At 39.6% G+C, this 15,930-nt stretch overlaps 3 protein-coding genes across 3 annotated transcripts; 1 reads left to right on the top strand and 2 right to left on the bottom strand.

Annotated features, from left to right (window-relative positions):
- Positions 1-4,161: 4,161 nt before the first annotated feature.
- LOC129723578 (uncharacterized) lies at positions 4,162-14,875 on the bottom strand. The gene is made up of 3 exons (XM_055677891.1): positions 14,312-14,875; positions 12,219-14,243; positions 4,162-5,620 (listed from the first exon to the last, which is right to left on the bottom strand). Exons 2-3 carry the CDS (start codon positions 14,199-14,201, stop codon positions 5,006-5,008), a joined length of 2,598 nt encoding a protein of 865 aa, XP_055533866.1. The 5' UTR covers positions 14,202-14,243; positions 14,312-14,875; the 3' UTR covers positions 4,162-5,005.
- Positions 5,649-9,753, bottom strand: LOC129723579 (uncharacterized). The gene is made up of 2 exons (XM_055677892.1): positions 7,816-9,753; positions 5,649-7,133 (listed from the first exon to the last, which is right to left on the bottom strand). The coding sequence occupies exons 1-2, from the start codon at positions 9,311-9,313 to the stop codon at positions 6,376-6,378; spliced, it is 2,256 nt and encodes a 751-aa protein (XP_055533867.1). The 5' UTR covers positions 9,314-9,753; the 3' UTR covers positions 5,649-6,375.
- A 127-nt stretch (positions 14,876-15,002) lies between the features above and the next one.
- On the top strand, positions 15,003-15,859 carry LOC129723580 (vacuolar protein-sorting-associated protein 25). Its single transcript, XM_055677894.1, has 2 exons — positions 15,003-15,285; positions 15,347-15,859. The coding sequence occupies exons 1-2, from the start codon at positions 15,236-15,238 to the stop codon at positions 15,816-15,818; spliced, it is 522 nt and encodes a 173-aa protein (XP_055533869.1). The 5' UTR covers positions 15,003-15,235; the 3' UTR covers positions 15,819-15,859.
- The last annotated feature ends 71 nt before the right edge of the window (positions 15,860-15,930 follow it).

The raw sequence follows: 15,930 nt of genomic DNA, 5'->3' as shown, positions 1-15,930 counted from the left end.
TTGCTGGAGAACCATGGACAAATTAAGAAAAACGTGTATTTTCCCAAATAATTATAATTTTTCGAGCTTAAATTAGAAATAACTCGAAAACCAATGCCTTTAGAATGTTTACTACCAAGAGCTTTTTGATTCAAAATGACTCTCTGCATCTTTTAAAATCATCAGAATACAAATATTTTGAAAAATGTTTGAATTAGAATTTTCATAAAAATATTAATCTACCATAAAAAAATTATTTTTCATTTCTCCATCCTGGACTTTTGTTTATAAGTTGCGTATTAACGTCAGGTTTCTTTAAAAAAAAAATAAAAAAAAATTCAACTCTTTTTTTTAATTGAAATTTAATGTTTATTTTTGATTTTTTTTGGTCAAAAAAAAAATTTTTTTTGTACAGTGTACCATGAATTTTCAATTCCCTACAACTCATTCTCAGACAGTTTTTCTATACAACCAACGGTTTCTGGGCTACAATGCTTCGAATAAAACCTATGCCAAAAGGCATACGCCCTTTTAGAATGTAACTCATGGGTGTAAAAAATCTCTCCACCTGTTAAAAATGCTCAGTTTGCTAAAGCAGGTATTAGACGAAGCAAATATTTGCTATTTTTCAATACAGATTCTATTTTGTGTAAATAAAAATCGTACCAAAAATAGCAAATATTTGCGTCGTCTAATACCTGCTTAAGCCAAATACGTGTGCAAAATTTCATTCAAATCAAAAATAGTCGATTAAATTTTCGCGTATTTCCAGGCGATTTGAAATGATTTTGCTCTGGTGTAGATGCAGAATTCTCTCATTTGTGGTGTCCGCACTACCCTGGCAGTGCCCTATATAATTTTAAGCCCTTCAGCAGGTCTTCCGTGTCCCACAGTTTAAGAGATGGCGTGGTCTCCATCTATCTAACTCTGTCGTTGTCGGTATAACGTTCACGGCCAGTCCGGAGCGAAAGAAGAGCAGCTTCGACATCCCCTTCTCACTGATTGTCAGCCACAGCAGCACCTGCTTGGGGGAATTTGTGTGTCAAAGAAACTTCACGTTGGTGCTTACCTCCTACGTGGGGGAAGTGAAATACAACGTGCCCTGCTGGGTGAGACAGGTCTCGTTGTCCATCACCACCGGCACGTCGGGATTTACCGAGAAAATCGATTTGACCATCTTATTCAGGCGCTGCCGCTGCGTCATTGCCTGCAGCTCCGAGACTAGTGAACAGGACTACTGCTTCGTGACATATATGTCCTTGTTCGCCAGGTACGTTTTTACTGTTTGACCGGTTGCACCGCATGCGTAGTTTCGTCAGTGCGTGTAAAGGTAAACCCATGAAAAATCGGCAATTTTTGTGGCCTCCAGCGTTTTCTTTATAGGATACCCCTAACGTTTGGCGCGGTGCAGATGGTTCCGCGCATGCCAGATCCCGAGGTATTTTGCTCATAGGGCCCTTGGCGCTTGGGTTTGGTGAGGCCTTTTCAGTCGACCGCTGTCGCTTGTTTGCGACAGAACTGAGCTTGTGGCCTCATCGTGTGAGTGGCCCAGGCTTAACAGTTTCTTAGACGCCACCGTTGCGATTGGGAGAGCCGTTTTACAGCAGCACCAGGTGACATGGGTTTCCCTCTTGACATTTGGCTGTGTCTCCGGATCCAGACTGTCTGTCGGGTTCTCCTCTTCCCCGCAAGGCGAACCAGGGATTAGTGATGAAGCTGAAGGCTCTCCGTCCAGTGATTCGCTGTGGAGGTTGAAGTCCTTTTCCAGGTCCATCTCCTCGGTTTCGCCTGTTGCGTGCAACCTTGTGGGGCTGCAAGCTATGGAATGTGTTAGCTTTATTTGTTCTAGCAGAACCAGGTTACCGGGGACCGGATTTAAAGTTTGTTTTTTTTTATTTGAATCTAGTTTTGACCACGAGTTTATCATGAAAGAAGGGGGTCCTCTGCGTGTTTCGGTAGCCTAACGCAGAAGGCTAGAGTACTGTGGAAGGTATTATTCTTTGACTGACTATTCTTTGACAACCAAACGATTGGGCGAACGGTTCTCAAGAAAAGAGTTAAATGTTTTAAGTGATATAAATTTATATAAGAATCATATATTTATTTTCGAGTTTTATTATCTTAAGAACATATTTTTTCATGACATAGATACTTTACAGAACTAGTTTCACCTTGGTGTATTCCATTTTCACTTTATTCATCTTCACAAAATGCAAACTGTTACTAACACATCTGGAGTAGTGCAATCGTATTTATATACGAAAACAGATATTATAAGTAACCCAGTAGTTATTGGTTGCGTACTTTAAAAACAGTTAGTATTAGTAAACAAGTAGGTAGTGTTGCACGACAAACATATTTTTTTATAAAACATTCGGCAAGGGGGAACGTGTAGGTAGGCTAAGTTTTAGCGCTTGAGTTATTTATCCAATCGTTTTGTTGTCAAAGAATGAATTGTATATTTTTGATTAAGCATTCCAATGAACGTAAGGTTTTTGCTGGAGAACCATGGACAAATTAAGAAAAACGTGTATTTTCCGAAATATAATTAATTTATCGAGCTTAAATTTAAAATAACTCGAAAACCAATGCGTTTAGAATGTTTACTACCAAGAGCTTTTTGATTCAAAATGACTCTCTGCATCTTTTAAAATCATCAGAATACAAATATTTTGAAAAATGTTTGAATTAGAATTTTCATAAAAAAATTAATCTACCATAAAAAAATTATTTTTCATTTCTCCATCCTGGACTTTTTTTGCGTAAAGTTGCGTATTAACGTCAAGTTTCTTTAAAAAAAAATAAGAAAAAAATTCAACTCTTTTTTTTAAATTGAAATTTAATGTTTATTTTTAATTTTTTTTGGTCAAAAAAATTTTTTTTTGTACAGTGAATATTTTTTTTATGGTGCATTTTTAATTCCCTACAACTCATTCTCAAACAGTTTTTCTATACAACCAACGGTTTCTGGGCTACAATGCTTCGAATTTTAGAATGTAACTCATGGGTGTAAAAAATCGCTCCATCTGTGGAAAATGCTCAGTTTGCTGAGCCAAATACGTGTGCAAAATTTCATTCAAATCAAAAATGGTCGATATTCGACCATCGGTGATTTGGCGCGAACTTGCTCTTATGTCGATTCCTTGCGTAGTTTTCACGGCCTTATGAAGGGTTAACGGCATCGGTGTACAGTTTACGGCAACTTTTCGGAAGTAGTAGAGGAATATCATTGATGAATAACATGAAGAGTAGCGTGCAAGATTGCTACCTTGCGGTACTCCAGAGACATTTTCAAACTGTACAGAATATTGGAACCCTATCTTCACACGGAGTTCTCGATTCGTTAAATAGGATCTGAACAAGAGCAGATGACACTCCCAGTTTCTCGATTTTAGAGTATTCTGTGGTCTACGCCATCAAATCTGCTTTCAGATCAGTCTATTTGAGCTTCAAGTCGAAGAAAGATCAACCAAGTAAGGTTTTATCGATCGTTTCGGGTTCAAACCATATTAGCCCGATGAGATGCGTTGTTAGCAGCTGGCGAATAGGGCGTCGTTAATAATTATGATGCCTCTGCAGTTTTGTACTTCACGCCTATCACCTCTCTTGTGGACGAGAAACATGATGGAAAATTTCCAACTGACAGGAAACACACTTTGCTGATGTAAAAAATTGAAAAGATGTCTGCTGTTCGGATGAACGAGGACAGCGGCACGTTGTTTCAGAACACACTATGGAATTCCATCCGCGCCAAAGATAATTTTGGTTTAGTAACGACTTGCTGACGACTCAAGCAGATTAAATCGATATCTCTCTAGGATTGCCACTCAGACCAGTCTCAACCTGAGCGTCGTAAGCAGCTCTGCCCCGTCTTGCAAATCCACCAGCACCCACATTATTCTCGACGCCAACTCATCGCTCACCGATTTGATCCAATGTTACTGCGTTCAGAAGAGTGCAGAACTTCTTCATTTTCGGGATCGTCTCAAATTCTCCGTCGGTTGGATGTGGAGAAAACTGCGGGGAATAACTTATAAAATTTTTGTACTTACCTGCGTAAAAGCATTGATGTCCGCTGCGCCTTTGCCTTTACTGCATATATTTGGATTTTGGGTTCAAACTGATGTCATAATATTTCACCGATGTTATTCGTAATGTCATCAAATATTTACAACATTCAAATGGTTTCAACGAATTTTATTAGGAAACGTAAAAAAGTGTTCATATAAATGCTAATCGCCACAATTATTTCATAGATCGACAAAAGGATAGATTTTACCAAACACCAATCATGATGTTTTTTCAATGGTAGAATTGACCATTTTGTCAAATCACGATTCAATCGGAAAGTAGTGATGTGATACATGCTAAACCAGCCACAAGCCTAACACTATTCGATTAAAGTTACCCGCGGTGCTAATTTACGGTAATTCACGAGGTAGTTTTGAGATTGTTTAGATTCGACTACACTCTTGTCATTGTCTTTTAAAAATCGCTGCACGATACTGAATCTCGACTGCTAAGTCTTTTAGCTCATTGTTTGCTCGATGTTGTATACTTTTTGCATTATTGCTGAGAATGTTTTTGAAACTACTACAGCTAACTAGACAAGACAAAATTTATCTTTTGCCTAATTCACAAGACTTTTTCATAAATCTTTGAACTAGTAGCAAATCGTAAACCTATAAGTCTTTTGTTCAAACGATACTGGGATAATTAAGTTCTTAAATAAAAATGTTAGCCTTCGGAGAAAAATGAAACGAAGTGTATTACTTTTAGTTTCTTCATAAGTAGGACAAAGGGTCTGCGATAAAAGAAAATCAATACAATTGCACGTCATTGATACGAAAAAAAAACACATTAAAATAAAAGAAGTACAAATACAAAAATCCGAATTTTCAACTGGGAAATGAAACGTGAGAACTTACATACCTAATAGCAATAAATAACTATCTAGAACAATTTGAATACCGTTTAGTGATTCGTAACCTATCCCTGAAACGATGAACAAAGGTACAACGGATATCTACTTGCGCAATCTCAGTAGAGAACGGCGACTCTGTTTACTACATGCGACATTGTGCGCCGGTTCGTCCTCTTTGCTAGGCGAGTTTGGTGCTAAATCTTTACACACTGAATCCGGATGGTATTCACACAGACATTTGATACAGAACACAAACCCACAACTTTTACCGCTACAGACAGCGTAATCACACTGCGAACCGTCATCACGTTTCTGGTGGCTTCCGTTCCTGAGCATTTTGCGCTCCATCAACGAAGCGGACAAATTTGCACTGCCATCGGCAGAACTGCGTCTACGTGTAGCGTTACCTCGGAAAACGGGAGTCGAACGGGCTTCCGCCGAACAGGCTCGCGGAAGCAAACTGGTCGAAAACAGGTTGCGACGGATTCGGTCCGATTTGTTTGGGGACACCGGACTAACGATGGACGCAGCGCTTGCATTATTGCTGCTGCTAGTGTCAGGAAGCGTGTAGGATTTCTCAAGCACCTTTACCACTGATCCTGGGCTGAGATTTCCAACGCCCGGCGCCAGCCTGGTTCTGCAGAGCACTACGCGGCTTGGTTTCTCACAGCGAGGGCAAGTTTTCAGTCTTTCAGATTTTTTCAGATGCGAGGCAATCTGTGGAAAGCAATAAAAGGGATAAAATTAAAATGATTCAAACAATATTGTGCCTAACTGTTATAGAATGCCTATGGAAATATTTTTTTTAATTTGAAATTTACCTACGTTACTGAGCGGTAAGCATAAGATTTTGACTTCCAACCACAGTCGTGGATTGAACTCGACAAAAAATTGCTGTGCTTCACGTCTGATTCGGGACAAGGGGGCCAAGCGATATACTTTCCAAATTTGACCACCGGTTATAGAAAAAATGTAGGTAGAATATGTTCTATTATCAATCGTGCTCGGATTATTGTCGGTATGTAGGTAATCATCCTCTTCTAAGATTGGGATATTAGTTTTTGTAATCACGAAGGGCATTTTTTTACAACCAATTCGGAATTTTCAGCAATCAAAATTAAGCGAAATAATATTAAAAACTAATTGATTCGGGAGTCATTCAATGAAACCGAATATTCAGAGAAATGTTTCGGCAAAGTGACAATTGGCAATTGGGTTTTCGTGGCAATGGCATTTGTGATGCCATCAGAAAATTGTTTTAGGAAAATAAATCAAAAGTTGTTACACCTAGTTCTTTTTTTTTTTTTTTAATCAAACGGGGAAAAACGCTTTCAGGTGTTGTGTATTTACACTATCTTTTTCCGTACTTCCAAAAAAAAGAAACAAAGATTATATTTTGGCAGACTTTTTACATCCGTTAATTTATTTTTACAAAATAAGTACATAATTGCGAACCTTTGCTCTTAATCACATTAAATCAAATCACTCGGCAGCAGTTGCGTTTCGCCTTCTGCCAAAAACATTAGCATTGCCTTGTAAAGCAGTAAAATACCCAGCTGTTTACGGCGCTTCATTGGCCAAGACAAAGCCTTTCCGTAGTAATCGCCACGTTTGAGGTTAGTCAGGTTTTGTACCCCAAACGCATCGATAATGGCCGCCTCTCGGGTGTACGCTTCGGCAGGCATAATACTGTGGAACACGTGCAAACAAATGACGCCTCGCTGTGCGCGCCAGATGTCGATTATCCGGTTTAGCTTGGCACTGTCAGTCATCTGCTTGCGATTAAGTATCTTGGATGCACGACAAACCCTCTCTATACGATCTTCACTCTGGAAAATGATTTGCTCCTCTTCAATCTGCAGTTGTGTTTCGGTAATTGGGAGCTTCAGGTGGTGCTGATCGACTGATTTTTGCTGGTACAGCTTCATCGCATCGTACAGATGGCAGTAGGGTCGGCTGGATTTTCCTTTACCAACATAAAATATGGAAGTCAGAAATCGCTTCCACAGCTCATGTGGTGTAAGTAGCTTCTGCTGGGCAGGAAGATTTTCCGAGATGCGTGGATCGATCAGTAGATAGATGAAGCTCTTTTTCAGATGGCCTTCTCGCCAAGTTTTTTCGGTGGTAGTTTGAAATTCTACTGACATTTCTGCCTCTAGTTGAGCATAGTCAGCTATCTGTCGGAAGACATCTTCACTGCGAACAGTAGACAAAAGCTCTACCGAGAAATCTGCATAATGCGAAAATATTTTTTTAGAACAAAATTGACGAATTACAAGACGAAGCATATCAAAATAGAAGTGCTACTTTGATTGATCGCTTGTACGATGCAGTTGTAATGGAGTATTATGGAATTTTTCAACAATTATTGGTCATTATTAGAAATACGCTTGCTATTGAGCAAGACTAAAGACAAGGTTGTATATTTAATTCTAAGGTGTCAATTCCATTCAATTGGCCGCGTGCCGATGGCTCGCCCTACAAGTACAATTTTGAAACATAATGTACGACAAACGAGCAGTCTTTAAATAATGGTACGAGTTTGTCGAAGAAAGCAATGCTCTAATTCTTATGTCTCAAGTGTGAGAGCCCATATTCAGTGCGATACTCAGCTAATATTCGCAGTGAATATCATAATATTCACCCTAAATATTGACTGAATATTGCATTGCATATGAGCTCTCGCTTCAGGCATAAGAGTTAGAGCACTGCACTATTCGACAAACTTGTGGTACTACTTAGGGACTATAAGTTTGTTATCGTTCGGCACGCGGCGAAAAAGCACCCTAAAATTGATATGCAACCTTGACTAAAGACGGTAGTTTCTAATAAATCGAACAAGGTAGACTAATTATATTGAAAGATTCATAACACCGAACCAAAGTACATACTATGTAGTATTGTTTACTTACTAGGATACTGTTTGTCCCTGGCTGTAACTAAAGCTCGCTCAGGATCTCGTTTATATTTGATTAGCTTTCTAAGATATAACTTTTTCGTGTGTTTATTAATAGGACCAGGCGGTTCACCGAAATTTGTCAGTTCCGCTCGTAGAGCATCGGTGTCGTAATCCAGTGGGGGCAGTGTGAGTGCAGTCGATTGGCTAGATAATGAGGGATTGCGTCTATAGTCAGAAATTGCTAGTCCTTTTGAGGTGGGTTCAGTTAGAAACTTTTTCTCGTAAAACACCAAACCAGCTTCATCATCTGTATGGATGTACTCCTCTGTGATTTGCACGATGCCGTTGTGCGGCTCTCGTGTGGTTGACTTCGAAACGATCACTGATTCTGGTGAAGTTATCGGTTCACGAGCGAATTCGTTTGTTTTCAGACTATCTTCGTAATGTGTTTGTTCGACAGCTGTTTGGAAGGAGTTATTTTGCTCAGCGTCGGAATCGAAAATATTACTGCTGCCACTATTGTGTTCGAGCAAAAAATCTTTTTTCGGCTGTTCGGTGATGCTATCATCTGAAAAACCTGATAAAATTCGCTCGATGTCGTGCAGATTCGTACTTAGTTTGTGTTTTACACGTAAAGCAGACACCTTGTCCCGCCAACACTCAATGAAAGAGGTTCTTCGGCCCATACCAGTCATATTCCGACTAAAATCTGTCAAGTTTCGTTCGGTTAGCTCGAACAAATTTCTCCGTCCTACCACAATGTCTTCCTCGTCGGAACTTTCTTGTGTTTCATTTGCCTCTTCTTGCCTCTCAGCTTGCTCAATTTCAATAATGGATTTATTAATGTTGTCTTTCACTATTTTTGAGCGACTTTTCCTTCGATGTGTTATATTGATGTAATATGGTGAAGTAACATCAAAATTATAGTGAATTCGATTCGGAGTCAATTTGTTCTCGTCAAGAACTTGTACGGCATTCAAACAGTTCTTTGTTGGAGTGGTCAACCTGAGATAACCTCCAAGGCATTTGACATACCCATTTCCGGAAGAATGATTCTGCTGCATCATCTGTTCCCGTTTCTTTTCGAATTTTTTCTCGAAAGCGAAATTCTGCATTGCTTTAATAACATCATAATGACCTTCCTCGACAGCATACTGTACTGGTGTTTTCAATTCATCGTCCTTCAAATCCATATCACCGCCAGCTTTCAGCAAAAGCTCAACCAGCTTCACTCGTCCTAAATTAGCAGCAACATGCAAAGGAGTCATTCCTTCAGTGTTGGTACTAAGATTTGGATCCGCTCCGTGCTGCAGCATGAGGCGGGTCATTTGTTCCGCAAGCCGCTCATCCTCGACACCAATGACGAGATGAATCGGGGCAACGTTTTTCTCCAACACAATAGCGTTCGGGTTAGCTTTATGCACTTCCAACAGCACTCGGAGCGATTCCAAGCATTGATCATCTAATGCATCCAGAAGACACAGCGCTAGATAATATTCTGCTCGAGACATCGTGGATACTACACTTTAAACTTAACCGTAAAATTTAGCAGTTACACTTCATATCACATATCGGCAAACAACAAACGACGTATGGGGTTGAGAACAATCAAAATAAAAGACCAGGACGCTAAAACATTACTGGATTACGATATGATTACCGGCCAGACACATACTTTTGCGTACCTACATTTCACCACTTTTCTTCCAGGCCAAACAAATGTATACGTACAATATATACAAAACCGACTGCCCCTAACAGCGTTGTTACCCATACATATGCGCGTTTGACAGTTGGTTGTTTGGAAAGCCTTGAATAAAAAATTTCCCTTCAATTCAGGGGATATTTTTATGCTGCAGCCCAGGTTTCGAGTTTCTACTTTAAGGCTCGTATGCAGCGACGTTTTCTGAATATCGTTTTCGTCCGCATAAACATTTTTAGTTCATTCAAATGTACACCGAAAAACGAAATGGACATAAGGCAATCAGTATTTAAAAAATCTGCTCGCAAAGTAATTAAGAAAATCATTATCGTTTTCTCTAGAAAAATATTTATCTCTGGATTCAACTAGCATTCGAATTTTTAACTATTATTCGGATATCTACTCAGTATTGGTCGAGAAAACAAACTTTATTGAACTGTGCTCAATCCAACCCAAATAAAAATTTAGTTAATGAGTCACATAATTCTCGCGTAATTTTTCAAAGCGACCTATCTAACATTGAGAAACTCTCTTTGTTTACTTTCTCTTTGATCAATAATTATGTTATTTTTTCCATATTTCATAACACTCAATGCATAGTAAGCAAGACAGTATTACTATCTCTCGATTAAGGGGAAGAAAGCTTAGAAAATATATATAATGACGACGTAATTAACGAAACAAAGTGAAAGAGGAGAGAAACTGTCATTGTTACTTAGGTCCCTTTGAAAAATTACGCGAGAATTAATAAAATATGCAATATATCAAAATTTCGCACTTGAGGCACCGAGTTTCCAGTTTTTATAATAATTAAATAATTCGTGCAGATTCTGTGCAGACTCATGCACTTTTCAAAACTATTGTTTTAAATTGGCAACAGACCTTCTACATTAGATGAAACTTGTATATGTGTTTACAAAGAAATAAGATGGTCAGAAACTGTTTGATGTGGGTACAGATTTGTACCTATACACTAGGGTGGGACAAAAAATAAATGTTAGCTCCCATGCACTTTTCGTGTTCCGTATGGGTCCCATAACAACTGTGTAACTTTTCAGATCGATCGGTGAAACGCCCGATTTGCGCCCGATTTTTAAAGTTTCCATACGATTTTATATGGGAAAATCTACTTTTTCAAAACTTATTCTCTATAATTTCCCAGTTGGGTCCTAAAAATATATCGATACATGATATTTGTAGGAAATTTTCCTGGGAAGAACTCTTCTGAAGACCGTAAGGCGCTACGATGCTTGTAGAAACAGTTATTCACCCCAAACTGATTGAATGTCTGACGGACGGCTCACAATTGACATTTTCCAGCAACACTGCTACAGCATGCTGCTATTGCAGACTTGCTTAAGTATGAGAAATAATTTCGCGTGGAAATAATTTTCAAAGTGTGATTTTTGCTCATAGTATCTTCGGGGAAGCCTCCAAGATAAATTTAGGCGATATCATTTCTCATCACATGGTTGAATTTGCAACAGCAGCATGCTGCAGCAGTATTGCTAGTAAAATCTAATGACGTCCGTCAGACATTCAATCAGTTTGAGGTGAATAGCTGTTTCTACAAGCATCGTAGCGCCTTACGGTCTTCAGAAGAGTTGTTCCCAGGAAAATTTCCTACAAATATCATGTATCTATATTTTTTAGGACCCAACTGGGAATTTATAGAGAATAAGTTTTGAAAAAGTGAATTTTTCCATATAAAATCGTATGGAAACTTTAAAAATCGGGCGCAAATCGGGCGTTTCACCGATCGATCTGAAAAGTTACACAGTTGTTATAGGATCCATAAGGAACACAAAAATTGCATGGGAGCGAAAAAATAACACCATCGTTTTTTCCCATATAACCGTGTCCCAGTCTACTATACACCTTACAATTAACTAAATCTCGCGTAGCTTTTCAAAGGGACCTTAGTAACAACGAAAAGTTCTCTCCTCTCTCACTCTATTTCGTTAACTACAGCGTCATTATGAACGTTTTTTCTAAATTTTTCGCCAAAAATCGAAAGGTTATAATAAAGCCTAGCGTACTATGCAAATAGTATCTATCACAAAGAGAGTCTCTTAATGTTACTTAGGTCCTTTTGAAAAATCATGCGAGAAATATCAAATGTTTTAAGCTCGAAAATATAAGAACTTTTATAGTTTGAAATATCTGAGATCAGATTTCAGATACCTCTACTCGCTTTTCTCAAATTTTGCAGCCTTTTGTAGAAGACCATAAATGAAATTATTCGATAATGTAACAATTTCAAATTTTAACCTCCTACCTACATAAAATCAACAACTAAAATCATAAAAGCAGTAATGTTCAGTACAGTAAAGTCGCTTTTTACGCGGGAGATACGATAAAAAAAACGCGTAAATTCCGGAATCCGCGTAAAAAAACCGCGTAAATTCCGGAATCCGTGTAAAAAAAACCGCGTAAATTCCGGAATCCGCGTAAAAAGACATCGTTAATTTTGCATACCGAGTGAAGGGAAACCGAAATTCGGGCAAAAAAAATACCGCGTAAATTCCGGAATCCGAGTAAAAAAACGCGTGAATTCCGGAATCTGCGTAAAAAAAACGCGTAAGTTCCGGAATCAGCGTAAAAAAAAACCGCGTAAATTCCGGAATCCGCGTAAAAAAGCCGCGTAAAAACGCGTAAAAAGCAACCTTAGTGTATTTGAAAATTTACAATACGTAACGACCAAAACTACCTACCTTCTGATTCTCTCGAAACTTTCTCTTAGATGGACTAACGGGTGGTGACTTCTGTACCGAGCTGGCGCGTCTCTGTTCCAGCGCCGAACTATTGCCATCGATAGAGTTGCACAAACTGAACGGCTGACGGTGTATCACTTGTGCTGTAGCCGCCACAGAATCCTTCAGTTCCTTTGCTCCATCACTGCTGACCGATTTTCCCAGCAACAGGAAACTGCAGTCCGCAGCAGCTACTTCTGCTAGTCCAGTTCGATCTAAATTTTCTTTGTAGTGTGATTCGCGAGCCAGAAAATCATGCAATCGTCGACTGACGCGGCGATGCGATTCAATTATAGAACGCCATCCGCGCGAAACTGCCACTACTTGAACCAGGTCACTGTCGGCAAGATAATCCAGAAGAATCCCCAGAGCGTCTTTATCCTGTTCGTTCAGCCGTTTCAGTATATTTAGTCTTTCAACGCCCACGTAAGATCGACGGTATGTTCCCGGGATGACTGGTTGCGAGCGAAGCTTTGGAGACGACGGTTTGCTACGAGATTTTCCCTTCTTAGTGGACGATAGACTGCGCGATGACAAACGTTTCAGTTTGGTACTTTTTCCAATAGAGGTGGGTGTTATGGGAATGCTTAGAGAGTCGATGAAAGCAGAATCATTATCCAAAATCGAGGTTATCATGCATGCTGGTTTACGCACCGGCGCCTCACGCAGTATGGAATCTTGTGGACAAGCAGCTGCCGTGATGTTGGCTTTGCAGGGAGTTAAGCTAAAGTCATCAAACGATGGAAGCTGCGTTATTTCCCGGTCTAAATCTGCTTCTTTTAAATTGTCAACGGAACTCGATTGCAATGGCAGCAACGGAGCATCTAGCAAGGCACTGATACTTTCTGTCTTTGCTGGAACTATATCGACAGTTTTTGTCGACTTTGCTTTATCTGTAGATTTTACGGATGCTTTTTGTGTAGTAGTAATGGTGGAAGGTCTAACAGTATTCCGTGGGGACATTACTTCCAAAGCATTTTGTCTCTGTAGGGGAGCCCTATGATTGGTGTTCATTGATTGTTCCTGCAATATTGAACCTCGCCCACGATAACTGTGCATCTTGCTAGGGCTAAAACTTTGGAACCTGCGCAGAGTGAGCGGCTTACGCATATAGCCATCCACTTTTCTTTGTGGTAATGCATTGTGGTCGATATTTTCACGAGTTTCAACATTAAAAGAACGCTGCTCGAAGCTCGCTGTTTTTGGTGTACTTGATCGTATAAGATCATCAATCACGGAATTTCTACGACGTTTTGAGTGGAAAATTGGTGAAATGTCTTCTTGCTCTAACTGCTTGCAATCTGCGTTCAAGGAATCGTTTGAATGAATCTGAGATCGCAGGTTTTCAGTATTGTCACCATCCGAGTACAGTTTCTCCCGAAAGGTTGATAGTTTCCTTTTGGCAGATGCTTTATTTTTGCGAGGTGTGAAACTTCCCAAAGTGGATTTCCGACCAGATCGGACTGGTGTACCTTTTTGATCGTAAAAATTGTTTTCATCGTTCGTTTTATCTGGAGTGCGCTGGACAAACAAATTCTGACAGGTAGGTTTGCGGGCAAGAACTATACGCTTTTCCAGTGGCTTTTTCATCGCACTATTTGGTGTTGTCAGATGAAAGTTTGATATTTGTTCAATGCTCGCCGCCGTAGTGGGAGTAAGAATACTATTTTGACTCAGGGGAGTTTCCGACGAACGAAGTTCGTCCAAACTGGTATCCGCCTCATTATCTTCCTCGATTGTGGCCAGCACCGATCGAGCCACCGAAGAAGAAGCGTTGAACGATTGGTATGAATTATAGCCACTATCAACCGAGTGTCCACTGCCATCGTGAACGCCAGCGTCCTGCATTACCTCGTCTTTCAGCGGTTTGTTGTTGTTACCAACAGGGTTTTTATCGCTGTATTGGTGATCGACTGAGCGGTGCAGCTGTTGTAACTCATCCATTTTGTTTCTTCTTTCTTCACAACGGACACTACATGCAAGAACCTGTTGGAAAACAAAATAAAATCTTTGACTTTCCACTTTCTACGATTTTTTGGATAACCATTGAATACCTCAACTGTCCATTTGCAAGCCACAAATTCCAGAAGTAGTTAATCTTTTACCAAATTAAAAGTTTTACTATTTTTCACAGTACACTACATGTATAGACGCAAACACAAAAAAAAACCAAGGACGGCATTAACGCAAGTCACACACACGCAATGCTGCTTTTTCTACTCCTTTTTTAGGTAAGGCAAAACTCCCAAAAAATTGCCACGACTCTCGCCAAATCCGCTACATTTGCCAGGTTAGCTAACAGTAACCAGTAACATTGTTCCTCCCGAAAAACGCGCTTCAAATAATTATTCTGCGAATTCTCTGATGCTTTATACAAATAAAAAATGATGCGAATCACTACATAAGTTTCTATTAGTATGTATCGCAGGTTGAGCTGTTCTAACTGGCGTAGTTTTATGACTCGTTTTCTATTAGATCGCGGTCTCAAACTCGAGAATCGTTCAGCTGTGTCCAGCAGCAACTACCTCGGACAAAATATACAGACTGGACGGGGAAGTTAACTACAAGAGAGAACCGCGGCGAACGGCGACCAACATAGCGAAGTGTTGGTTATGCAAAAGGTACACGCACACATTTCCGAAAAATTGCGTCTCTCGTTTGGTCTGACATGCTGTCAAACCAAAACATAAAAGGGATTTTTTATATGCTTTGGGAGTCAGGTTACATTTGGTGAGTACAAATGAGTTTCCGAAAATAGGTTTAAGTCTATGATTATTTTGAGAACCGAAGTTTTCTGCTAAGCTAAGTGGTAGACGAATCAAGTAGGTAGTCCCCAGTGAAAACGCAAATTGTCAGTTTCGCTTTTGTTCGTCCCATATGAAGCATATTCATGTTGTTTACAAACATGGCTTAGGAAAAAAAACGAATTTAACATTACATTTTATTAGTAATTCACGAACGATAGTTCCTTTTATTGGATGGCAGAATACCAGTGGCCTTGGGAATATAATTTCCCTCCGTTTTTTACGTATGTATAAAGCAAAGAGAAAGAAAATGAAGTAATCACCAAATGCATAACAACTTTTCAGAGTTCAGTCGCATGCCAAAACGAAAATGCAGCAGTTATCAACGTGGAAATCGCTAATATTGGACTATCAGAAGCACTGTAAACAAGCGGTGTTGAATATTAACGAGGATAGCCCGCTGTTCGTTAATGATACAGTTTCAAGAAAACTGCCCCTCGAGGGGAGACTCTGGCTAATGGAGGAGCTTGTAAAAACTGGTAATGCCGCGGCGGTGGACAAACGCAAGCAGCAATGGGAGATTTACTGGCATACGCTGGACGAGTGGAGCACGCTTATCTACGACTGGGCTGTGGCAAACGGTATGACAAATACTGTATGCACCATCTACGAGTTAGTTGCAGGAGAGAATACAGCTGGGGAAGAGTTTCACGGGTTGAATCAAGATGTATTTAAGAAAGCTCTGCAAGTGCTAGAAGCTAAGGGTAAATGTGAAATAATTGCATTCGATGACAACGAAGGTGTCAAGTTTTTCTAATGTACAATAAGTACTGAGTGTAAATAAATATATGAAATGTATGATTTACAGCTGAAATTAAATTTGCAACATGAATTAACAAAAGGGTCTATGCGAAAACGATTTTACTCGA

This window comes from Wyeomyia smithii, chromosome 2 (assembly GCF_029784165.1).
Source record: "Wyeomyia smithii strain HCP4-BCI-WySm-NY-G18 chromosome 2, ASM2978416v1, whole genome shotgun sequence".
Classification (NCBI taxonomy): domain Eukaryota; kingdom Metazoa; phylum Arthropoda; class Insecta; order Diptera; family Culicidae; genus Wyeomyia; species Wyeomyia smithii.
The sequence above is the reverse complement of the archived record's forward strand: the minus strand, read 5'-3'. Positions and strand labels throughout refer to the sequence as shown.